The following is a 26,545-nucleotide window of genomic DNA, read 5'->3' as shown; positions in this document are numbered from 1 at the left end:
CAGTTGTTACGTATATCTTGTTTTCTTAAACTTTTCTACACTCAATTGAAAGTATTATAAAGTAGGCTTAATATACAACTGCAATTCTAAGACGTTAAATGGCAGTAGTGTATAAGCAGTTGTGTGTTGCCTCGTCAGAAAGTAGTCTTTGCCATGAAGCTGAAAGTGCCTGTCCAGTCTTTTGTTGCACCCTACAGAGTGTTTATACTGTAAGTGTTGTACTTATTACACACTTTCTGTTTGATTGTAACGTGCATCTTGGGAGGAAGATGTCACTACCAAATTTGCAGGTGCTGAAAGGAACAAGTAAAATCCCTATTGCTATTCAGTAGCTTATATATGACATCAGCGAAGTAAATTTGCAACAAGCTAGCGCATTTTGAAAAGTGGAGCTTTTCCTATTAAGTATATTTGCTTTGTGGGCAATACAAATTGCAACATTACCTAGAGACAATCCTCCCTGAATCCGTCATGAATGCTGCTGGGGTAACTGTTTCAAGTGTTTGGATCGGCCGAGTCTGCAACTGGACCACATATCATGGGCAACAAAGATATCAAAATATGACCCTGTTTGATTTTACTTGTATCGATACCTGGTAGTACCGACGGAATTCGGTCAGTGTCTATTAATGTACCGAATTGGGCACCATCCTTAATTGTAATGTTGAAAAGCCGTACATATCTTTCTCCAGGCTACTTAATATAATTTGGATAAGCGGACAATAATTACAAACCCTGTTTCCATATGAGTTAGGAAATTGTGTTAGATGTAAATATAAACGGAATACAATGATTTGCAAATCATTTTCAACCCATATTCAGTTGAATATGCTACAAAGACAACATATTTGATGTTCTAATTGCTAAACTTTTTTTTTTTTTTTTTGCAAATGATCATTAACTGTAGATTTGATGCCAGCAACATGTGACAAAGAAGTTGGGAAAGGTGGCAATCAATACTGATAAAGTTGAGGAATGCTCATCAAACACTTATATGGAACATCCCACAGGTGTGCAGGCTAATTGGGAACAGTTGGGTGCCATGATTGGGTATAAAAGCAGCTTCCATGAAAGGGAAAGTTAGCTGCCTATCGGAAGTTTTATCAAATTTTGTAGTATTATGCACGTCAAAAAATGCATGTACAATAATAAAGCTTTTGGGATGGTGAAATTTCTATTATTTCCTGTTATTTAAAAATATGAGCAAATCAGAGGTTAAAATAAAGGTCATGTTGTTCAACTTAATAGGTTCGCATTGTAGTAATTAACAACTGCACAATAAATGATTAAGTATACGTCAAAACTGTAAACAGTACGATATCTACACTGTGTTAAAATGTTATTATGTGTGGAAACTATTGGGTCCCTTGGCACAAAGCAAAGTAAACGGGGGGGAAAAAAACAACCCTCATTGACAATAACCCTACGAACTTCTGGAAGTCAGTGTCGACAATCTTCGACAACAGTGAGAAACGAGTGGAATGCCAACACACCCAGAGGAGATAAAACTGTGTTTATTTCCACTCTAGCCAATACACACTTCTCTCTCATGGGAAGTATCTGATACATGATGAACATTTTGTATGGACTAGAGTACATTGGCAGGTGACATTTGTCCACTATGGGGAGAGAGAGAGACACAGAAAAAAGCAGAAACAATAAAAGTATGGTCACAAAGAGGTAATGATGTATCTGGGGTGGAGGACGGAGAAAGAAGAAGGGGAGGGAGGTGGTTAGAGACGTTGTTAGCTGTGATGGAGAGACCAGAGGAGGAGAGAGTGGATGGATGGAGGAAGGGAGAAATGGAGGAAGAGGAGGCTTGACGATAAGCGAAAAATTCAGACCGGTCAAAGTTTCCTTTTTGCCAATCGTGCTCCTGATAAAGACAGCGCCTGCTCCGAAGCTGATAGAGGGGCTATCTCTCTCCCTTTCTCTCCCCCCACTCTACCTCACTCACCCACCAGTTAGTTTGTGTGGAGGAGAGTTGAAAAAAAAAAAAGAACACAACACGAAGAACCGTATCAGTACAGCATCATGGTGCTACCATCAACCAGCCACCACACAGCAATTAATATCGCTCCAATTACTGTTAAAGGGACAAGGCTGGGACAGGACGATAATGAACACATCCTCTCCTCCCCACCGGAGGACTTGCAAAAACACGTGTGCATACACACACACACACACACACACACACACACACACACACACAGACACACAGACACACACACATACACACTTACACACATGCACGCGCGTGCACACATAAAATGACCAAAGCTTGAAAAGGAAATAGTGACAGATGGTGTGCTAATCTTCTGGCTTTGTTTAACTCGTTGAGCACAACAGAAAGGCAAAATAAACAAACCTTGATAAGTGAGGTTTTTCCTCGTTATCTGCCTTGGTCTGTTTTTTTTTTGTTGTTGTTATTTTTGACTTGCATACATTTGCGTCCCTGTCATATTCTCATCGCCAAAAGAGAAAGGTAGGACAGCAGAAAGGGCACTGGAAAAGGCTATAACATAGAGAAGCATTTTGGACGTCCAATTTTGTAATTCATCTTAACAGTAGTAGGATTGAGACTACTTTACTCAATAAGACTACTTTACTCAATAAGACTTGTTAGAATGTTGTCTATAGGTCAAGGAGCAGATACAAAAATGGAGGGGAAAATTAGTCAAAGCAAGTGCGGCATACACAGACAAGTGAATTTATTACAACCGTGATAAAAGTCTGATATTAATAAATACATTAGAATAAAACTTTTAAATATTCATCTATTAATTGAACTAACATCTTAACGACAAACCCTCAGCCAGTTAAATTTGACCACTCCATAACATCCATCCATTTTCTACCACCTGTCCCTTCCGGAGTCGCGGAGGGTGCTGGAGCCGATCTCAGCTGCATTCGTGCGGAAGGCAGCGTATATCCTGGACAAATCGGCACCTCATCGCAGGGCCAACACAGATAGACAACATTCACACTCACATTCACACACTAGGGGCATTTTGGTGTTGCCAATCAACCTATCCCCAGGTGCATGTCTTTGGAGGTGGCAGAAAGCCGGAGTAACCGGAGGGAAACCATGCATTCACGGGGAGAACATGCAAACTCCACACAGAAAGATCCCGAGCGCAGGATCGAACTCAGGACCTTCGTATTGTGAGGCAGACGCACTAACCCCTCTTTCACCGTGCTACCCCACTCAATAACATTTATAGGAATAAATAAGGAGTTTAAGAGTTATCACAAATGTATTGTGTTATTGTATATTCCTTTTTATAAGTTTAAACTCAAAAGGCCAGGAGGCACCAACTCATGCCCATGTGCATGTGGCGCCACCATGGGGTAGCATGACATGTTACACCACACATAACTTCGCAGGGACCCTCCATCTATCCTTTTTCTACTGCTCTTTTCTACATTTAATATTTTAGTTTTTTTTGTTTTTTCCTTTGTCAAGAAAAAGGGAAGTTTTTGTCATGAAAAAGGGAGTTTTTTTGGGTTGTTGCACTAATTGTAAGTGTATTTTATGTTGATTTAATAAAAAAAAAAATAATAATAATAAAAAATTCTTCTGCGGCCCGGTACCAATGGTTGGGGACCACTGGACTAGATAATATATATTGGTTATGTTTAGCGTGGACATTGCAGAAATGTGACTCCAAAGTCAACTTTGTAATCCGTTTTTTGAGTCTGTCTGCAGGATGTTTGTTTTTGAAGGCCTTCCCAGATTGTAAATAAAACCCTGTATGTATATTTTTTGAAAATGTACACTGAAAATAAAAACAATTTTTTGAAGGCGTAGCTGCAATTTTTTTCTTCCAGATGGTCGAAAATAAACTATAGAAACGTTACCGTGTATCACGGGTCTCAGACACGCGGCCCGCGGGCCAATTGCTGCTCACGAGACATTATTTTGCGGCCCCCACCTTCATATGAAAGTTTAATGTTAGTGCAGCCCGCAAGTTTTATTTGAATGGTGCTTGACAGCTTTTTGTTATTTGGGTCAAAAATGGCTCTTTCAATGTTCTGGGTTGCCTACCCCTGCGTTAGTGGAAAAGCGGCAAATGAGTGAAAGCGACAGAGACGTTGCCATGGGGACGAGGGTTTTCATACGTGCCTGGCTGCAGTCACACCGCGACACCTGTCCGTCATTAATAACAGTCCCTGATAACCTGGACCAATTCAAACCGTTATTTTTTTTTTGTATTGTTTAATTAGCATTGCCTCACACGATGAACACTACATATATTTCTATATGACGCCGGATAACACTCCAGGAGCCGTCACTTTTTTGCACATGCTATCCCGGTACTTTCCCGGCTATTATCCGTCGACCACCGTGTTACTGTAGGGAGGAAAAGCGGAACGACACACATTGCGGAAACAACATTTTTCTCTGTGCGTCGGCTAAATACAAATGTATTCCACAACCCCAAACATGTCTTTTTCAAAGCCTGCAGTGAAGAGAAAGGTTAGTGATGTGCAAAGACAATTCCAGGAAAAGTGGGAGATGCAATATTTCTTTGTTGGGCACAGGGGCACCCCGACGTGTCTTATTTGCAGAGAGAAAGTTGCGGTGCACAAGGAATACAATTTGAAACGTAATTATACAACTAGACATGCTGAGGAGTATGCAACATTTTTTTAAGGAATCCTTTCTTGCGGCAAAGCCTCACCCGGACTCCAAGTCCAGTGGCCCCTAGGTGAATTGAGTTTGAGACCCCTGCCGTATATAGATTCACTTGGTCACACCAATAGGTACAAGTGCACACTCTCCGATTGATTCAGTGCTGCATAACAAAGTTGCTTTTAGCAGAATTTATGTCACTGCATGTCACAGGTTAGTGTTATGATGCACTTGCCAAGATTAGATGAAAATAATACTTTGGCCTATATCCTGTAATACTTTATTGTGTTTCCTCCAAGCTTGACTAACGTCCAATTAGGTCTGTACCCCTCGCTGTGACATCATGACGTAGTCAGATTGCAAAGCCCATCGAAAAGAAGCATCCAAAAATGTGTGCAATCAAATGCCAAAAGGCATTAACTCTATGATTTAATGTTTTGGAAATGTATAATACAACATTTATAAGTCAGAAGAGATGAAAATCATCATTTCAACCAGCAGTACATGGTGACAGTGCCAGAAAAGTTTTTGTATTACACTAAATATTATTGAAGTTAATTGAAAGACCAGGTTTTAAACTGTAACATACACTGAACAAAAATATGAACACAAAGCTTTTGTTTTTGCTCCCATTTTTCATCAGTAGAACTAACTAACAAAGATCTAAAACTTTTACTATATACACAAAATACATATTCCTTTCAAATAGTGTTCCCAAATTCGTCTAAAACTGTTAGTGAGCATTTCTAATTTGCGAATATATTCTATCCCACCTCCAATATGCTGATTAAACCGTATTATTATTGCACATGTGTTCCTTGGGCTGCTCACAATAAAAGGCCACTCTGAAATGGGCAGTTTTATTACACAGCACAATGCCGCGGATGTCACAAGTTTTAAGGAGCGTGCAGTTGGCATGCTGACTGCAGTAATCTCCACCAGAGCTGTTACCTGTGAATTGAATGTTCATTTCTCATCCATAAGCCAACTCCAAAAACATTTCAGAGTTGGCAGTACATCCAACCGGCTTCACCACCGCAGACAACGAGTAAACAGACCAGCCCAGGACCTCCACATCCAGCAGGTGAGCCTCCATGATCGTCTAAAACCAACCACCTGGACAGCTGCTGCAATAATTGGTTTGCAGAACCAAATAAGTTTTGAACTAACTTTGAGAAACCGTCTAAGGGAAGCAAGATCCCCCCGCCCCCATCCCCTCATTAAAGCAAAACTTCACATTTCAGAGTGAACTTTTATTGTGGGCGGCCTAAGGCACCCCTTTGCAATTATCATACTGTTTAGTCAGCATCTAGATATGCCACATACATGTATGTGAGATCGGATGGATTATCTTGGCAAAGAAGAAGCACTCACTAACACAGATTTGTGAACAATATTTGAAAACAATAGGTATTTTGTGCGTATAGTAAAAGTTTTAGATCTTTGAGTTCAACTCATGAAATATGGGAGTAAAAACAGGTGTTGTGTTTATACTTTTGTTCAATACACATGCCGAAGACACATTCATTTAATGACACATCGTTACCTTGTTTATCTATTAATTATCCTCTAAATGTTTTATTTTTTTCATTCCAACTGGGTTACATACAGTAGCTTTTGGGAACCTACAGAAAACTAAAGACAGCCGAAATACTCACCGGGGCCATTCCAATGCAACACTTTATCGTCTTCCTCCCCCTCCTCATCTTCTTTTCCACCACTGTGCGCGAGACCTTGCTCTTCCCCATCTTCTTCAGGGCCTCTGTGTGTGTTCTGCGTCCCGGACTCTGGATACAAACGTTGCCATTTGTGAGATTTTCTGAGAGTTTCAAAGTGAAAATCCCACATAACATACGTTGAAGTAATCTGCTGTGCAATTGAAAGAGTGTATATGTGCCAGTGTGTTGTGTGAGAATGGGTCTGGGCAACGGCTGTTCCTGTCTGCTGATCAAAGGCTGCAGAGAAATGACTACTGTGCTGTGTAACACAACACCTCACCACGCAGAGATGGGCCCTTTCATTTCCTCTGCAACTCAAAGACTCTTATGTGATGCTTTCATTCGTTCTGCTTTCACCGTCCTCATTTTTTGTCTGTTTCCACCCATTTTCTGCCCATATCTCAATTTTCTCTTTATCGTTGTCCATCACCCTTCCCTCTCAATCCCTTCACTGAATTGAGTTGGGATTCCGGGCTTTTTTATGTCTTTGCTCTGTCTCATTTAGCAGAGATTGCTGCTGCCAGTGTTTGTCTAATCAGCACTGATATTTTTGCTTCTGATCAAGCCGATTACACAACTTACTTGTCTATAACTACAGCCTGCTATAGCTGGGTTAATACTCAGGTCACAACATGTAAATGTGCAGTAACACTTTGAAGAGTGTTAATGATGAGTGTTATATAATTATATAATTTCTAATAAACTAAAGTTTCTTATTGGCTGAATGGAGTGCAGCATTAATAGTTCCAGTTTTCATCTCCGCTCTCCATCTCTACTGAACAAAGCCACTCTGGCTGGCCGCTGTTACATCCGAACATTGCTTTCTTCTTATTGTCTTGTCTTAAATTTTCCTCAATGGCTAAGTGTTCTCTCAAACAGAATATTTTGACAGAAGCTTCATCTTAGCACTACGGCGAGCCACGACAGTGTTTCTCTCAGAACGGCAATCAATTTGTGGCAGCGGGGGCATGGCCAGTGGGTGTGGTGGTGGCGTGAACTGAGCGATCTCAAAGTCGTGTCATTGTTTAAATTAATTACTGGGTATGTCTTTTTGTTCTAAAAGGCTAATAAGTACATGTTATACATACATTTACCAGGGTCTCTGCAGATTTTAACAAATCAAACTTAGAACTTTTTAAGACTTTAAAACCATATTGAGAATAATTTAAGACCATTTCACATCCGTACGGACAAAAAAGTACTGTGTTTTACGGACTATACGGCACACTTAAAATCCTTTTTTTTCTTAAAACTCGACTGTGCTCCTTATAACCCGGTGCAACTAATGTACGAAATTATACTGGTTTTGCTTTCCGACCTCAAAACAATTTTATTTGGTACATGGTGTAATGATAAGTGTGACCAATAGATAGCAGTAAAACATAAGAGATACATCCATCCATCCATCCATTTTCTACCGCTTATTCCCTTTCGGGGTCGCGGGGGGCGCTGGCGCCTATCTCAGCTACAATCGGGCGGAAGGCGGGGTACATATAGGCTGCAATATTATGGCAATTACAAACCCCGTTTCCATATGAGTTGGGAAATTGTGTTAGATGTAAATATAAACGGAATACAATGATTTGCAAATCATTTTCAACCCATATTCAGTTGAATATGCTACAAATACAACACAATTGATGTTCAAACTGATAAACATTTTTTTTTGCAAATAATCATTAAGTTTAGAATTTGATGCCAGCAACACGTGACAAAGAATTTGGGAAAGGTGGCAATTAATACTGATAAAGTTGAGAAATGCTCATCAAACACTTATTTGGAACATCCCACAGGTGTGCAGGCTAATCGGGAACTGGTGGGTGTCATGATTGGGTATAAAAACAGCTTCCCAAAAAATGCTCAGTCATTCGCAAGAAAGGATGGGGCGAGGTACACCCCTTTGTCCACAACTGCGTGAGCAAATAGTCAAACAGTTTAAGAACAACGTTTCTCAAAGTGCAATTGCAAGAAATTTAGGGATTTCAACATCTACGGTCCATATTATCATCAAAAGATTCAGGGAATCAGGAGAAATTATTCCACGTAAGCGGCATGGCCGGAAACCAACATTGAATGACCGTGACCTTCGTTCCCTCAGACGGCACTGTATCAAAAACTGACATCAATCTCAAAAGGATATCACCACATGGGCTCAGTAAGACTTCAGAAAACCACTGTCACTAAATACAGTTTGTCGCTACATCTGTAAGTGCAAGTTAAAGCTCTACTATGCAACGCGAAAGCCATTCATCAACAACATCGAGAAACGCCGCCGGCTTCTCTGGGCCAGAGATCATCTGAGGTGGACTGATGCAAAGTGGAAAAGTGTTCTGTGGTCTGACAAGTCCACATTTCAAATTGTTTTTGGAAATATTCAACATCCTGTCATCCGGACAAAAGGGGAAGCGAACCATCCAGACTGTTATCGACGTAAAGTTCAAAAGCCAGCATCTAAGATGGTATGGGGGTGCATTAGTGCCCAAGGCATGGGTAACTTACACATCTGTGAAGGCACCGTTAATGCTGAAAGGTACATGCAGGTTTTGGAACAACATATGCTGCCGTCTCAGCGCTGTCTTTTTCATGGACACCCCTTCTTATTTCAGCAAGACAATGCCAAGCCACATTCAGCCCGTGTTACAACAGCGTGGCTTCGTAAAAAAAGCGTGTAAGTACTTTTTTGGCCCGCCTGCAGTCCAGACCAGTATCCCATTGAAAATGTGTGGCGTATTATGAAGCGTAAAATACCGCAGAGACCCCCGACTGTTGAACGACTGAAGCTCTACATTAAACAAGAATGGGAAAAAAATTCCACTTTCAAAGCTTCAACAACTAGTTTCCTCAGTCGACCAAACGTTTATTGAGTGTTGTTAAAAGAAAAAGTGATGTAACATTGTGGTGAACATGCTGCTCTGTTGTTGATTTAAGTAAAGTCTGATTGTCCTTATAACAGTTATCTCCATCTTTTGAGACTTCTTCAACTCCCATCCTTGAACGCTACACCGCTACAACAAAAATAACAGTGAGAAGACGCTGCCATAGGTGAGCCACGTAAATAGGACCGCCCACACAACGACGCATCCGGAAGCGACTGTCAGAAAGCGGCTTGGAAATGATCAGTAAAACAGAATCTGTGCAACATACTGTACATGTACACTTTTACTTGCCATTACTTTATTTCAAAATTGCTCTTTTGAGACTTTTATGACAGTTTAAACAGTCCAAAGTTGTTCAAGGTGAAGAAAAAAATACAAAAGACAGATCTGAGACATTTTTAATTATAGGTGTTGATCGAATCGTGATTTTATGAATTAAAATCGAACCTACAGTATTTGGGAAATTGCCGATGATATCAAGCCCTAATAATTACACACCTAGTGTGTACTGTATGTAACAATGCTTAAAGTTTCCATGTGTGGGTTAATGAAATGTGTTTATCCATGCATGTGAGATACATGAACCCTGAACTTTGCCTGTGTAGCTGTTATCAGTATGTTTATCAAACGGCTGTGCCTCTCCCTATTAGCACAACTCATGATTAGTCAGATAAGATCGATAGTTACATCACAGCATCTTGGTTATCTGAGCTTGCATCACAATCAGGAAAGGGTTTGGTGCGACAAAAGAGCCAAACGAGACTCAGAACTAACTGCCACTTTTATTTATCCTGATTAATAAATGTCCATTGAGTACTTGTCCAAAGGCCATGATTTTTTTAATGTTCTCCTTTAAAATAGATTGTGTAGCTATCATTGCTTTTTATCGTTTTAGAGCACAATCACACGAGGCAATCTGTACGGGGCTTGGATATGCTTTACACCGAATGTCCAGTTTTGTCCTGAGACATAAAGGCAAAAATAAATCACAAAGCAACTAGCACAAAAGCCAATGGTCAAACCAGGGAGGGAACACAAGGTACGCAGGAACCCACATACGCAATAACAATGAACCAACAAGACACTGAGTATGACAACTCCAGAGAGAGAGTCAGAATTGTGGCCTCAGTTTCCCAAAAGTATTACATTTTATAACCAGCAAGACTAAAACAATGAAAAAAAACCTACTGCGGATTTGCAGAAAATGTTCATAGGCCCTGCTGGTCTAAGGCAGGGATATTCAAATAAATTGTTCTAGGTGGCACATTTCCAGAAAGCTTCACCCTTCAGTATTATTATTATTATTATTATTTTGAGAACCAGCATCCTCTGCAATGGACATTTGTTGTTGGTCTATTTCAGTGGTTCTCAAACTTGTTTCACCATGTCCCACCTTAGAAAACACTTGACTCTCCAAGTACTGCTGTGACGGCCAACATTAAAATGCAGTTGCACAGTATGCCTAAGTTTTCATTAAAAACAAGGCAGGGGATTTATTTAACAAGTACCGTGTGTCCTTGAATTGCCGCTGGGGCGCCAATTAATTTAAAACCTCTTCTCACTCCTGCGCTTACCAAAGGCATGCGGAAAAAGTAAGCATGGGCTAATTATTTTAAAACCTCTTCTCACTCCGGCACTTACCAAAGGCATGCAGTAAAAAATTGAGTGTGATGTAAGCTTGGACCTTAAATCCTACTGAATAGCTCTTAATCTTCTTCCCTTTTATGCGATTTCAAATTACCGGTATTGAAATCAGCCTGCTCCATTTTGAAAATGATGACGGGGGAAGTGTCACGAGTTTGACCAGGCGGGAATACTAAGCATGCGCTAATTATTTTGCGAAGCGAGTTTGACCCGGCAGTAATTCAAGGCAGGCGCATACTACTGTATATGCCCTGCGGCAATTCAAGGGAATACGGTATATTTAATATTGTTGGTCACTGTAACATTACACACAGTTTGAAAGGTAAAACTGAATATAGGAAAATAAAACACTTGCTCCCTGCTGATCCACACTGCCATTCGCAGATTTAAGCCAGGACAATAGTTTTTTCGTATTAAGCAAACAACCTCAACCTCATCCAACAATAGCGGATAAGAGTCTGTCGGCGGGAACCGCAAGGAACATGTACGTACACTGCTCATGGCCACCCAGAAGCACTTGCAAACTTTTTTAAAATATTAACCTAATTTGTTTCTCTCTTCATTTTCTTGTCATCAGTTGATAGGTTGTGTTGGATAGTAATTGTTTTTTTAATATTTTATTTTGTTTTATTTTATTTATGTTGTAACGGACATGGTCCTATGATATGTTATGGTCCACCTGTAGTTTTTTTTTTTTTTTTAACAGATGTTATGGTTTCCCATGGTCTTGAAGGCATCTATGTTATGTGCAGCTTTCTCTGCCAATGTCCATCTTTGTTTACATATGTTCTGCATGTTGATTGGCAGGGAGGCTGAGAAAGGGTTAACGTGAGCAGAGAATGTGGAGAACATTCAGTTCACACGCGTGTAGAGATAGAAATGAGAGAGTAAGACATTTCTGTTTTGCGTCTTCATTCCATCGAAGGCTCATAAACGGCTCGAGTCATGCATTAAAATATTCAGATACGTGATTCTTGGGTGTATCAATGGATGCCAGTCTACGTACCACAGTTTGAGAATCACTGGTCCATTTCTATCGACAGTTACACATTTCTTATGAAAATATCACTTTTATGAACAATACCAGTGTCATAATAAGGCCTGGGATGATAGTCAAAAAGACTGAACGAACAATATATGTAAACTAACATCTGTGCAATTCTTGTAGGAATTGCACCTTAATGCCGTATGAGCAAGCTGCAGAAACGTGCGAGCTGTCGATATGGTGCGAGTCGAACTGAAATGCTAAAGTTAGCATGCAGACACTTGTGATGCGACAAGTAACACGTTAACTGTGAGGTGTACACCTGCGGAAATGGCAAAAAAAAAAATAGCATGCTAATGCTAACATGCTAAAAGAATTCAGAACAGAAGCTGAATACGAACCAGGACCACTCTACTGGCACGGCCACTCTACCATCTGAGCCACGCCCCAGCCACGCCCCCTCTGGACTCAAAACAATTTTGAGTCCAGTGAAGAGCAGTGTGAGAGCAGGCCAGCCGGAGACAGGGGAGCGAGGTTTAATCAAAATCGAAGCCTGGTGGGATAGAACTGGCTAAGTGTGAGAGCACCTCAATGGTTGCCAAGACTGGTTCTCGGTTGCTTTGGTTGTTGCGATGATGCCGAGGAGCTCTCTGCCTGCCAGTTGTGAGGCAAACTGCCCCGGGACATGCCCGGTGTGCCCCAGAATGCTTCTCTTTTGAGACCTTGCCAGAGCGGCAGGCTAAAGGCATTCCTAATTCGAAGTGTGATGGGGTTGGTAACTGAGCCAATGAAGCACACATTAAACATTCATACAGATACAAATGGAATTTCTCCTTTTATCAATTGAGTCAGGATGAAACAATCCCCCTCAATACATACACACCGATATACACATTTATATTAAAAAAAAAAGTAATATTTTATTATTTTCACTTTTGTTAATTAATTTTAGTTTCCTTGCCCCACAATAAAAAATGCACCTGGCTGACCATCACGTGATGTGACCTACTACCATATGGAAAGCTGGATACACACTTATTTAAGAAGGACACGGGGTTTAATCTGTTTTGTATCTGTTAACAGTGTCGCCCTGGCAGAGGTCTTTTATCCACTAAGTGTTATTTTAGGTTTAAGTTTACATAAAAAAAGCTATTGATGATATATATGCCCCAAGCTCATATATGTCCTGGACCTAAACCAGGGGTCGGCAACCCAAAATGTTGAAAGAGATTATTGGACCACAAATACATGAAAGTAATGGGTCTGGAGCCACAACAAAAGTAAAAATGTTATAATGATGGCAACACATGATGTAAGTGGCTTATTACTATCAAAATAGCTATGTGTCGTAGGCTGATGCAAAACTTTGTTTACAGAAATTTTGAAATAATATTTATTGTACACATTTTTACAACATTGGAAAACAGTAAAACTTCTAAAAGAGTACAAACGTAAGATAACTCCTGGAAATTACTGGCTTAGAATGGTGGAAGGTATAGATGTGTGTGTCCAAGTTAAGGGAAACCTCAGAGTTTCTTCTTCTAATGGATTTATTACAATATTTGCAAGCTGGGTACAGTTTGCTGTGGTTTGGAACAACATGGCACACAAACAACTTTCAGAAAAGCAGCCAATTTACATGCAGATAATGTATCATGAAAAATAAACTAAACACACATAAGTAAAGGAAATTAAATTAGCTCAAATATTTGTAGCTACAAATGAAGCATAATGATGCAATATGTATATAAAGATTGTCTAAATTAGGGCTGGGCGATATATCGATATAAACGATATATCGCAGGTTTGTCTCTGTGCGATACAGAAAATGACTTTATCGAAATATTCGATTATATGTTTTCCCACAGTTGCTTTATGCTGCGTACATTACATTACTGCCGTTTCTCACTCCTTCTTGTGTCCTTCTCACAGAGACATAAAAAAAGCCCGCCTTGTTACATACGTCACATACTGTCACGCATGTAGCGTCATACGCTCTCGCCGTTAGCTGAGAGCGTAACGTTAGCTGAGGCAGGTGGAGTTGCTTTTAGCTGCGTGCATTACATTACTGGCGTTTCTCACTCCTTCTCGTCTCTTTCTCACGGGGACGGAAAACAATCCCGCCTTCTTGCATACGTCACATATTCTCGCGAGTGTAGCGTCATACGCTCTCGCCGACCAGAGAGGTAGCAGCATGGCTAACGTTAGCTGAGGCAGGTCGAGCGGAGAGGAGCTTGTGGCAATACAAGAGCGAGATGGTTTGAAACTGATCACAAATGGAGGAAGAACAATAAATGCCCAAAATAAAGAGCGGGTGGTCCATCTTCTGGCGGTTGTTTGGCTTCAAGTGGGAAAATATTCAGCAGAAAACAGCAATATGAAAAGTATGCAGCAGAAGTGTTGCTATAAAAAGGTAGCAACACTATTAATTTGTTCTTTCATTTAAAAAGTCACCCGCGAGAGAATGAAGAGTATTTAATAAATACACTTTTGGTCAATTGGATCAGTTATGCATTTCATCAATTGATTTCTCTCTCTGCATGAAAGTTTAAAATGAGCATATATCATTGCAGTATGAAGAAGAATGTTTTAATGTAGACACATAGAATCATCATACTGCTGTGATTATATGCATCAAGTGTTCATTCAAGGCTAAGACAAAATATCGTAATATATATCGTATATCGCAATATTGCATGAAAATATTGCGATATTAATAAAAGCCGATATCGCCCAGCTCTAGTCTAAATAGCATGTAGCATCGATTAGCTTGCAGTCATGTAATGACCAAATATGCCTGATTAGCACTCAACATCAACACAGCTCATCTTTGTGCATTCAAGCACTGTACGAAACGTTTGGTGGACAAAATGAGACAAAGAAGGCGTGGCATAAAACACGTCTTTCTGTGTCAGCGTCGGAGAAAGTTGTACATGTAAACAAACTGTTGAGTCACAGTCCACAAAATGGTGAGTTCAAGGGCCGCTGAAATTAGTAGGACAAAACGGCGCTTGCCAAATACTCTCCTCAGTGGAGGATAGAACACAAAGATATTAAACAGTGGGCTTCTAACATTTAGGAAGGTTTGTGTGTTTGACCTACAGAAACCATATCACGACAAAAACATTTTTCACCCCATTTTTTTTCCATTTCCATACATTTTTGAAAAAGCTCCACGGAGCCACCATGGCGCCTCTAAAGAGCCACATGTGGTTCTAGAGCCGTGGGTTGCTGACCCCCAACCTTAATTGGAATAGTTGTGTACAATTGCTCTTTTTCTCCTTGAGCTTGACTACCTCCAATCAGGGAATTGGAAGTACAATGGCGCCACCAGCAGGACTGGTGACCAGGTGTGGCCACAGCCAGGACTCCTGGCCACCCTACTATCCAGTATATAGGGCAGTAGCATCAGTTATGCATTTCATCCGGAACACACAGCCAGCGAGGCAGGCAAACCGCTCTAGACCTTGGATCGCAAACAATTGCCAAGGGCTTTTCAAATACATAATGAAGAGGGCCGCAGTTTCAAGAGCCAAGGGGCCGGACATTGAATTGTTGATGTGTCATCTACACACGTTCTATTGAGAGTGTGTTTACTTAATTGCAAAGTAAACACATCGGCTTTCACACTGCACTGTCGAAAAATTAATCATTCTGCCCTCGCTGCTCAATCCAGCGTGTGCAGCTAGACAGATAGTTAACAGAATCTCCAGAAGTTTTGCTGAGGATTGGTGTTCCTTCTTTTGAATTATTTTCCTTCTTCAGTTTTATTTAATTTCTTCCTTCATTTAGGTTTTTTAGACTAAAAATGAACATAAAATAAACTTTACTAAAGTATCAAGTACAGTGTTTATTTTACATAAATATTGTCCACTGTGTATGTTACATAAATAAAATAGAAGGTTTAATGTTAATACATTCACACAATAAACTACAATTCTTTACACAGAAGCATAACAAAATCCCCATTGCACACAATTAAACCAAAGGTGTAGCATTATGGCCCTTTACTGGTCAAATTTAGCGCTACATGCATTAAACGAGCTTTAATCGCCAGAGTTACTCTCGGACAAAAACAACACAACCACAAATTTAAAAAAAATCAGCAATTTCAGTACAAAACAAACCAAACATATTTATGCACATTATCCATCCATCCATTTTCTACCACTTGTCCTTTTTGGGGTCGCTGGAGCCTATCTCAGCTGCATTCGGGCGGTAGGCGGGGTACACCCTGGACAAGTTGCCACTTCATCGCAGTTTATGCACATTATCTACTTACAAATAGTTGACAAGAGTTTCGTGATGAAGCTTACATGTGTGAATATCTACCATTGTTGACAATGTCGAAAACAATGTGTCCGTCGCTTAAAAGGTCCGAGAGGAAACAATGACTCAAGCACTTGCTTGGTGTAGAATATTCATACTCAGTTGTCAAATCACTGTTAAAAGTCTGATCTTTGAAATATACGTAATTAGATTGGGTTGAGAGAGTAGTCTTCTTCCATTACTGCTTCCTTGTGACACATATACCTTGCTGTTGCCCCCTGCAGGGTAGCGGGAGTACTGCATACACAGGCATGTGATTTGACCACAATGAAAAAGACTGAAAACATTTCCGGGAGTCTGGGGGACCAAGGCCCCCAACCAGGTCCAGCTCCTGGTTTTTCACCAATTTAACATGCTAAAATTAACAAAGACAGCACCATTTGAAGAAAATATTTTAGTGTTTAAAGACATGAAAACATGCACCTGGGGATAGGTTGATTGGCAACACTAAATTGGCCCTAGTGTGTGAATGTGAGTGTGAATGTTGTCTGTCTATCTGTGTTGGCCCTGCGATGAGGTGGCGACTTGTCCAGGGTGTACCCCGCCTTCCGCCCGATTGTAGCTGAGATAGGCGCCAGCGCCCCCCGCGACCCCGAAAGGGAATAAGCGGTAGAAAATGGATGGATGGATGACATGAAAACATCATTAATAGAACATACATACCCCAATTATCCTAATGAATCACACTGTATATGGTTCAGTCCCAACAGTATTTAGTCACTAATATTTACATCTTGTGTTCATTTCACATCTACAGGTGTCACATTGATCAGTGTTATTATCTACAGTTTATTTACAGTATTACCACATTACTTCAGTTCACTTCACACATTTACTTGCTCGGAGAGCCCTAACATGAGCTTTCCTTGCAAATTTCTGAGCAGCCTGCATTTTCCTTTTGGTCTCTGCTTTTGTAGCTTTTTTTTTGGATTTCACTGCCAACTTCTGCCTCTAGTATTATATGCACATTTATTTCAAATAAATTGTTAACTAGAATCAATAATGCGACTCTTTGAATTTCTGTAATTTCATAATATATTTTCACGTGGCTTTTTATTTTTACAAAAACACATTTACATTTCGCAAAGCAATAATTGGTTAATATTTAAAACAAACAAGCGTATTTCACAAGCAAATATTTTTTAGCTTACCTCATTATTAAAAACCCTGTCGTGGATCTTTCCTCTCGATGTTTACGGCAGTTGTCAAAAAAAACAAAGGATGAAGTCCGTAAGGGTTGCTCACTTTCGGTTGACATCCAAAAATACCAGCTAGTGAAAAGTTAGTTTTCCTTGCTTCAAGTTGTTTCATATGTTTTTGGCGTTTCGCATGTACTCCCAAAGCCTTGAAACCTCGTGATTCATAGTCAATATTATCATGACACCACGTGCACAAAACTTTTCCGGGACGATCGATTTTCCGGATAAAATCGACGAACAAAGTCATAACTTCCTTCTTCCCAACAGTATCAGTGATTTCCCTTTCCATCCAGTCCCATCGAAACTTATTTTTGACATGTTTATCAATTTATTTTACTCGTGAAGCGTCCTTTCTCTCGAGAACCGACATCGTTTACATTTGGAAAATGGCAGTAACAGATGTCCTGATTGGTCACAAGGAACACATCGACCAATCAACTACGGCGTAATATTATATTACGCCGTAGTTGATTGGTCGACACTCCCCCCCCCCTTAGATTAAAAAAGACGTAATTCCGACTTTAGACGGAAAAATCACATGCCTGCATACATGAGCAACCCTAGTTTTAATGGATGATGGTCGGCGGGCCAAATACACAATCAAAATACTTTGTCTTATTAACTGACAAAAACAAAAATAAAATTCCTAAAAATTATTTAATTCAATTAAACTCCAAACCTGTTTGCTGTTTTTAGCCTTCAACACTTTATTACTGCACAAAAGCAGTGTTTACCTTAACATTTTCACTTTGATAAAGAGCGATAGTGTCCAATCAATACCGACCATAAAAAGCGCTATGGCGACGAGACACACCCTTACATGCCAACGTTATTAATGTAACCGTTGAGAGATTGGATCTGCCACGTCAAATACATCAACACACTCACTCACACACACATACAACATACATACAACATCAATCTTTTCTAATGTCCGCCTTTCAATTTCATCTACATGCAAACACGCATAAGCAGCAACACACCAACACACGCAGACAAAAACATGCACACACTCCTCTCCCTGCTTAAATAGTGCCATTATTTTCAGCTATAAATCACATTGAATGGCACATTGATTTTATCCTGCAAGGGGATGCAGCGTGGGAGGAGAGCTGGAGACACAGTTATTGCGTTTAATATTATCAATATTATCTCCCATATCATCTCAGACAGGGAGGCAGGTATCAGGAGGAGTCGACAGACACTTCTCTGCCAAAACCTTCTCCTCCCCCCCACATAGCAAGACAGTCTCCATCAATCTGATAAGCTCAACTTCCCCTGTCACACAGGCAGGGCAAAGTCATCCAACAATCTCAACTCCTAACTAATTTCTATATTTCTTTTTTGCTGGCGTTATTTTTGACCTTTTGTGTTTTTCAACTCCAACTGGCGTGTACTGTTCACTCTACATCTGCACAGGGGGACAAACGAGGTAGATGCAACCCTGAGTAGCTGCGAGAGAGTGAAATGTGTGCAGCTGCATAAATGGCGATAGTGCCGCTATTTAAATACATACTCACAATCCATACAGTGAAGAAGAGACAGTGTTGCAAGAAAATTTAGAAGAGAAACAAATCTGTGAAGAGCATATTGACTGCATTCTGTAGTTAATTAATAGAGTAGTTAATTAGAGATCGACTGATAATGTTTTTCACAGGGCCAATACCAATTTTTAGTGGAGAAGTAGGTCGATAACCGATATTTGGAGCCGATATTCATTTGCAGTAAAAGTAAGCTAAACATGAATAGTATATATCTGAAATCGGCTGGACAAGGCTTTAAATTGTTTTTTTCATTTGTTTTTGATTTTAATAAATGTCGGACCAGGAACAACAAAATGTTTTATGCGGTGCTAATGTTTTGGCTAATTTAGGACCAAAAAAAAACCATCAAAGGATTTCACCTTTATTATGTGTGTCTAATGCTGTGGGTCAGACGAGCATCAACATTTGCATTTCAAAACGTGACATCTGGAAAAATTGGTAAAAATATGTAATTTTTCAAACCAAAAAACAAGAATTAGCAGCACAGTGGTTCGGTGATTAGCATTTGTGCCTCACAAAGGGAAGGTGCATATTCTCCCTATGACTGCAAAGGTTCGCTCTCAGTACTCCAGCTTCATCCAACCTCTAAAGCAATGCACTTGGTAATAGGCTGATTGGCAACACTGAATTGGCCTTAATGCGTGAATGTGAGTTTGAGTGAAATTATGTGGTCACCTACAGTACATCTGTCCCACGCCCTCCACTACACAGAGAGGAACAAGTGGTAGAAAAAATGGATGGAAAATAAATATAAATAAATATTTAATGGCCTGGACTCAAACAAAAGTTCTCTCTACATTACAACCTTGGTCTTAGGCAAAAACCAAAGCAGGATCTACCCCTGCGTCAACTATGTTTCATTTACACACACACACACACACACAAACACACACACACACACACACACACGCACAAACATATATACAGTGGGGCAAAAATGTATTTAGTCAGCCACCGATTGTGCAAGTTCTCCCACTTAAAATGATGACAGAGGTCTGTAATTTTCATCATAGGTGCACTTCAACTGTGAGAGACAGAATGTGAAAAAAAATCCAGGAATTCACATTGTAGGAATTTTAAAGAATTCATTTGTAAATTATGGTGGGATATAAGTATTTGGTCAACCATTCAAAGCTCTCACTGATGGAAGGAGGTTTTGGCTCAAAATCTCAAGATACATGGCCCCATTCATTCTTTCCTTAACACGGATCAATCGTTCTGTCCCCTTAGCAGAAAAACAGCCCCAAAGCATGATGTTTCCACCCCCATGCTTCACAGTAGGTTTGGTGTTCTTGGGATGCAACTCAGTATTCTTCTTCCTCCAAACACGACGAGTTGAGTTTATACCAAAATGGATACATGGATGATACAGCAGAGGATTGGGAGAATGTCATGTGGTCAGATGAAACCAAAATAGAACTTTTTGGTATAAACTCAACTCGTGTTTGGAGGGAGAAGAATAGCATTACGGAGCGTCATAGTTGGCTTGTTAGCTTCTGGTCGCAGGCAAGCAATGATAATCACGGACTCGTGATTTATGTCGGATGCTAGAAAATGTTTGATGCATTGCAAAAGTCAACCTTAATGCATTGTTGCAGCTTGATGATCTGTAGGTCATGCAATGCGCGTTTGCGAGACAAGCGGGTGTAGTGTGCGGTGTTCGTGGGGTGTGGCCGCGGTGTCGAGAGCCGCGGGATGTGAGGCTGAGGAGAGAATGCTGGGGCGTGCGGGCGTGTTCAGGGGTGAAAATGTTTGCCTAAAGGCAGGTCTGTTGGTCATTTTCTGGGTAAGGGTGTTACTCAATCAATCAATCAATCAATCAATGTTTATTTATATAGCCCCAAATCACAAATGTCTCAAAGGACTGCACAAATCATTACGACTACAACATCCTCGGAAGAACCCACAAAAGGGCAAGGAAAACTCACACCCAGTGGGCAGGGAGAATTCACATCCAGTGGGACGCCAGTGACAATGCTGACTATGAGAAACCTTGGAGAGGACCTCAGATGTGGGCAACCCCCCCCCCCTCTAGGGGACCGAAAGCAATGGATGTCGAGCGGGTCTAACATGATGCTGTGAAAGTTCAATCCATAGTGGCTCCAACACAACCGCGAGAGTTCAGTTCAAAGCGGATCCAAGACAGCAGCGAGAGTCCAGTCCACAGAAAACCATCCCAAGCGGAGGCGGATCAGCAGCGTAGAGATGTCCCCAATCGATACAGGCGAGCGGTCCATCCTGGGTCCCGACTGATGTCAAAATAAAAACTTTTTTTATATATATATATATATATATATATATATATATATATATATAGATATATCTATCTATCTCTCTCTCTCTCTATATATATATATATATATATATATATATATATATAGAGAGATAGATAGATATATCTATATATATATATATATATATATATATATATATATATATATATATACATATATTTTAGCAATCAGCCGGGAGGGTCCCAAAGATTGACTGGTCGATCGCGATCGACAAATTGGTAACTACTGATCTACTCAATTTTTTAGCAGTTCATGGATCATAAGGTTTCCTCGTGAGGAACCCTGAAATATTGAGAACATTTAAATATGATCAATGAGACTGGGGCTGGGCGGTATGGCCTTTTTTTAATATCTCGATATTTTTAGGCCATATCGCGATACACAATATATATCTCGATATTTTGCCTTAGCCTTGAATTAACACTTGATACATAAAATCACAGCAGTATGATTATTCTATGTGTCTGCATTAAAACATTCTTGTTCTTACTGCATTAATATATGCTCATTTTAAACTTTCATGCAGAGAGGGAAATCACAACTAAGTCAATTGATCACAACTAAGTCAATTGACCAAATCTGTATTTATTAAACAGTTAAGCAGTGGCACAAACATCCATCCATCCATTTTCTAGCGCTTATTCCCTTTCGGGGTCGCGGGGGGCGCTGGCGCCTATCTCAGCTACAATTGGGCGGAAGGCAGGGTACACCCTGGACAAGTCGCCACCTCATCGCAGGGCCAACACAGATAGACAGACAACATTCACACTCACATTCACACACTAGGGCCAACATTCATGTCATTTCCAAAACAGTAAGTGCAAGACTGTCAGAGACATTTTAAAACAACCCATTAGTGCACTTTTGTGCAAACGACACTAAATTAAAGTGCACTTTTGTACAGAACGCCACTACATACATATTAAAACAAATAAAGTACACTTTTGTGCATGATGTCACACAAGATATTTCAATAACTGTCAAATAGAAATGAGCTGCATGATAGGAAATCAAATAGTGTTCGTCCTTCGCTATGTGGTAGGTTATTGCGGATATTATCTCCTTTTGTTGTTGACTATTTGTTTCATACCGTGTTGATCTGGAAATGTTTGCCTCGGCATTTTGATGTTGTTGGCGTGTGGCACCGAATGGAGATGTTGCGATGCGGAGTAAGCACTCTTCATTCTCTAGCGGAAGCCTTTTCCAATGATACTACCTATTAGCAGTAACGCTACTTTTAGTAGCAAGGATTTTGCCCCACAGCTGACAGATTACAGTTGTTTGTTCGACATATTCCCACTTGAATCCAAACCACCGCCAGACGATGCTGTTTTTCTTGGGAATTAATTCTTCCTTCATTTGTTACCAGATGTGCACCTTCTTTCTCTCATATTACCACTCGCACCGCTTCGCTAGCATCACAGGTAACGTTACCCATGCTACTACCTCCCTGCTCCGCGAGGGCGTACACATATGTGGTGTATGACGTGACAGTATGTGACGTGTGTAAGAAGGTGTGCTTGCTGTCTGTGAGAAGAGACAGGAAAGAGCAAGAAGAGCCTGTAGTGTAATGCCAGCAGCTAAAAGCAACTGTGTGAGAACATATACTTAATATCACGATATAGTCATTTTCTATATCGCACAGAGACAAACCCGCGATATATCGCGTATATCGATATATCGCCCAGCCCTAGTTGAGACATTTTTTAAGCTGGCTAGTATTATTTCTTTCTGGATGTTACAGAAAGAGTGAGAATGTGTGAGCAACTGCCTGCTCTTCTTTACTTGTATAGTAAGTCTCCCATTTGTCAAGATATTTACACAAAAATTGTGTTCCCGTGCTGCGCAGAGGATTCTGGAAGATGTAGTTATTAAGAAATAACAGACATCGTAAACATCGTAAAAATATCACAACCATTAACATACATTAGAAATCTATCATTCCAAATAGGGCTGGGCTATATTGGCTTTTATTAATATTGCGATATTTTTATGCCCTATTGCGATATACGATATATGTTACGATATTTTGCCTTGGCCTTGAATGAACACTTGATGCATATAATCACAGCAGTATGATGATTCTATGTGTCCACATTAAAACATTCTTCTTCATACTGCATTAATATATGCTACTTTTAAACTTTCATACAACTAAGTCAATTGACCAAAACTGTATTTATTAAATACTCTTCATTCTCTCACGGGTGACTTTTTAAATGAAAGAACAAATTAATAGTGTTGCTACCTTTTTGTAGTAATAATTCTGCTGCATACTTTGCATTGATTGATTGATACTTTTATTAGTAGATTGCACAGTACAGTACATATTCCGTACAATTGACCACTAAATGGTAACACCCGAATAAGTTTTTCAACTTGTTTAAGTCAGGGTCCACGTTAATCAATTCATGGTACAAATATATATTATCAGAATAATCACACAGGTTATCACACAGGTTCATCATCATAGTATACTGTATACATTGAACAGCATATTGCTGTTGTCTGCTGAATATCTTCCCACTTGGAGCCAAACCACCGCCAGATGATGGACCCCCTGCTCTTTATGTTGGGCATTTATTGTTCTTCCTCCATTTGTGATAAGTTCGCACCATCTCTCTCTCTCTCTGATCGGCGAGAGCTATGACGCTAGACTCGCGAGAGTATGTGACGTATGTATGAAGGCGGGCTTATTTTACGTCTCTGTGAGAAGGACAGACGAGAAGGAGTGAAACACGCCAGTAATGTAATGCACGCAGCTTAAAGCAAATTTTTGAGAATATATAATCGAATATTACGATATAGTCATTTTCTATATAGCACAGATAGAAACCTGCGATATATCGTATATATATATCGTATATATATATCGATATATCGCTCAGGCCTAATTCCGACTCAGAAACTTCCCAGATAAAAAGTAAATTGTCGAAGTAATACCAATCTACAAGACAGGAGACAGACATTAATTAACAAACTACAGACCAGTTTCATTATTTCCACAATTCCAAAAATAATGTACATTGTTAATGTAACATTACAACAAATTGCATATATTTATTAATACACATAAATTACTGTCAAAAAGCCAATATGAATACACAGAAAACATCTAAAAAACAAAGGCGTTGATGGGAATAATAGAAGAGATTAACAAAGCAATGGATAACAAAACAGTAGGAAGCTGCATTATTGATGGACTTAACAGAAGCATTCAACACAATCAATCACAATGTCCTAATCGACAAATTAGAACATTACAGCATCAGAAGAGCAGTTCTGGACTGGGGGAAAAGCTACTTAATGCGTGAAAATAGAAGAATACATAAAGTGTGCTCAGATGTGGCGTAACACGGGTGAGTTCTTGGTCCAAAACTATGTAATATATAGATCAACATCTGTAAAAGAGCAAACGATCTAAAGTTAATTCTATTTTCAGATGACACCACTGCATTTAACACAGGGGAAAACAAACAGGAAGTAGTAAAAACAGTGCAGGTACAAATGAACAAACTAAGTAAATAGTTTGATGAAAACAGATTATCCTTGAATTTAATTAACACTAAAGTATTGTTATTTGGAAAAGGTAAGTAAAGTAGTCAAACACAAATACACAAACAGGGTGCAGACATTGACATAGTGAAAGAAAACAGTTTTAGGACTTATAATAGATAATAAAATAAGATGAAAATCACACAATAAGCACATTCAACATAAATTGGTAATACATATTTCAGTATTGAATAAATGGGTTGTACTTGTATAGCGCTTTTCTACCTTCAAGGTACTCAAAGCGCTTTGACACTACTTCCACATTTACCCATTCACACACACATTCACACACTGATGGAGGGAGCTGCCATGCAAAGCGCTAACCAGCACCCATCAGGAGCAAGGGTGAATTGTCTTGCTCAGGACACAATGGACGTGACGAGGGTGGTACTAGGTGGGGATTGAACCAGGGACCCTCGGGTTGCACACGGCCACTCTCCCAACCGCGCCACGCCGACAAAATAACTCCTCAATCAAAGTCACAACATACTCTGTACTGTTCTTTGGTGCTGCCATACCTGAGTTACTGTGCAGAGATATGGTGGAACAATTATAAAAGTAGACTTGATTCACTAGCAGTACTCCAGAAAAAATCAGTCAGAATAATACATATGTATATAAAGAACATACGAATCCCTTGTTAATTAATTCTTTAAAATTGGAAGTAACCGATCTAGTACATTTTCAAGCCGCAAAAATCATGTACAAAGCGTATAACGGGTTGGCCAGATATGTGTTTCAGTACTTCACAACAAAAGAAGACAAATACAATTTTTGAAATATATTAAATTTAAAGGGGAACTGCACTTTTTTGGAATGCTGCGTATCATTTACGATCCTTATGTAAGACAAGAACACGTGTGTGGGGGTTACCCACCAGGCGGTTCTTCGGACCACCAAGCACCGACATGAGAGCCCGGTTCAGGGTTACAATACAGTTTTATTTTGTAGTGATTTCCCCAGGTTGCTTTCCAGCAATTGTCTTTTAGTCTCTTTCAGTCTCGCTCTCACGCCAGCTCCCCTCCATCCCCACCCACCTTTCTCCTTCCGGCTCCTGCTTATACAGGGCGACAGGTGATTAGATAACAAGGCCCACCTGGGCCATCAAAGCATCTGTCGATGACTTCGAGGCCTGGCCTGGCACACCCCGTTCTGCTGAAGGCCTGCAGGGCCACGCCCCCTCCACAATGTGTTTTTGTTTTTTAAGGCATTCTAAATAGTAAATAAATGCGATCAAAAGTCTGCTTACAATGGAGCCCATGGGAGCCGCTCTATTCTGCCTGTAAAGCCCTTGAAATAACAACCAAATACCTCCATTGAGGTTTTATATACATGATGTATGTAGGGCTGGGCGATACGGCCTTTTTTTAATATCACAATATTTTTAGGCCATATCACGATACACGATATATATCTCGATATTTTGCCTCAGCCTTGAATTAACACTTGATACATATAATCGCAGCAGTATGATGATTCTATGTATCTACATTAAAAAAATAGTGTTCATACTGCATTAATATGTGCTCATTGTAAACGTTCATGCAGGGAGGGAAACCACAACTAAAAAAAATCACAATTATTTTCATACGGTGTTGATCTGGAAATGTTTGCCTCGGCATTTTGATGGTGTGGGCGTGTGGCACCGAATGGAGATGTTGACATGCAGAGTAAGGACTCTTAATTCTCTAGCAGGTGACTTTTCAAATGATGCTTCATTTTAGCAGTAATGCTACCTTTTGTAGCAACGCTTCTGCCCCACACT

The 26,545-nt window shown here is 40.0% G+C and overlaps 1 protein-coding gene across 1 annotated transcript in view; it reads right to left on the bottom strand.

Annotated features, from left to right (window-relative positions):
* zfpm1 (zinc finger protein, FOG family member 1) overlaps positions 1 to 26,545 on the bottom strand; it is a 218,776-nt gene that overhangs the window by 83,054 nt on the left and 109,177 nt on the right. Inside the window, exon 4 of the mRNA XM_061917349.1 lies at positions 6,295 to 6,423. Within this exon, the coding sequence (XP_061773333.1) occupies positions 6,295 to 6,423 (129 nt within the window). The remainder of the gene's footprint in view (positions 1 to 6,294; positions 6,424 to 26,545) is intronic.

This window comes from Nerophis ophidion, linkage group LG12 (genome assembly GCF_033978795.1).
Source record: "Nerophis ophidion isolate RoL-2023_Sa linkage group LG12, RoL_Noph_v1.0, whole genome shotgun sequence".
In the NCBI taxonomy this organism is placed as follows: Eukaryota; Metazoa; Chordata; class Actinopteri; order Syngnathiformes; family Syngnathidae; genus Nerophis; species Nerophis ophidion.
The sequence above is the reverse complement of the archived record's forward strand: the minus strand, read 5'-3'. Positions and strand labels throughout refer to the sequence as shown.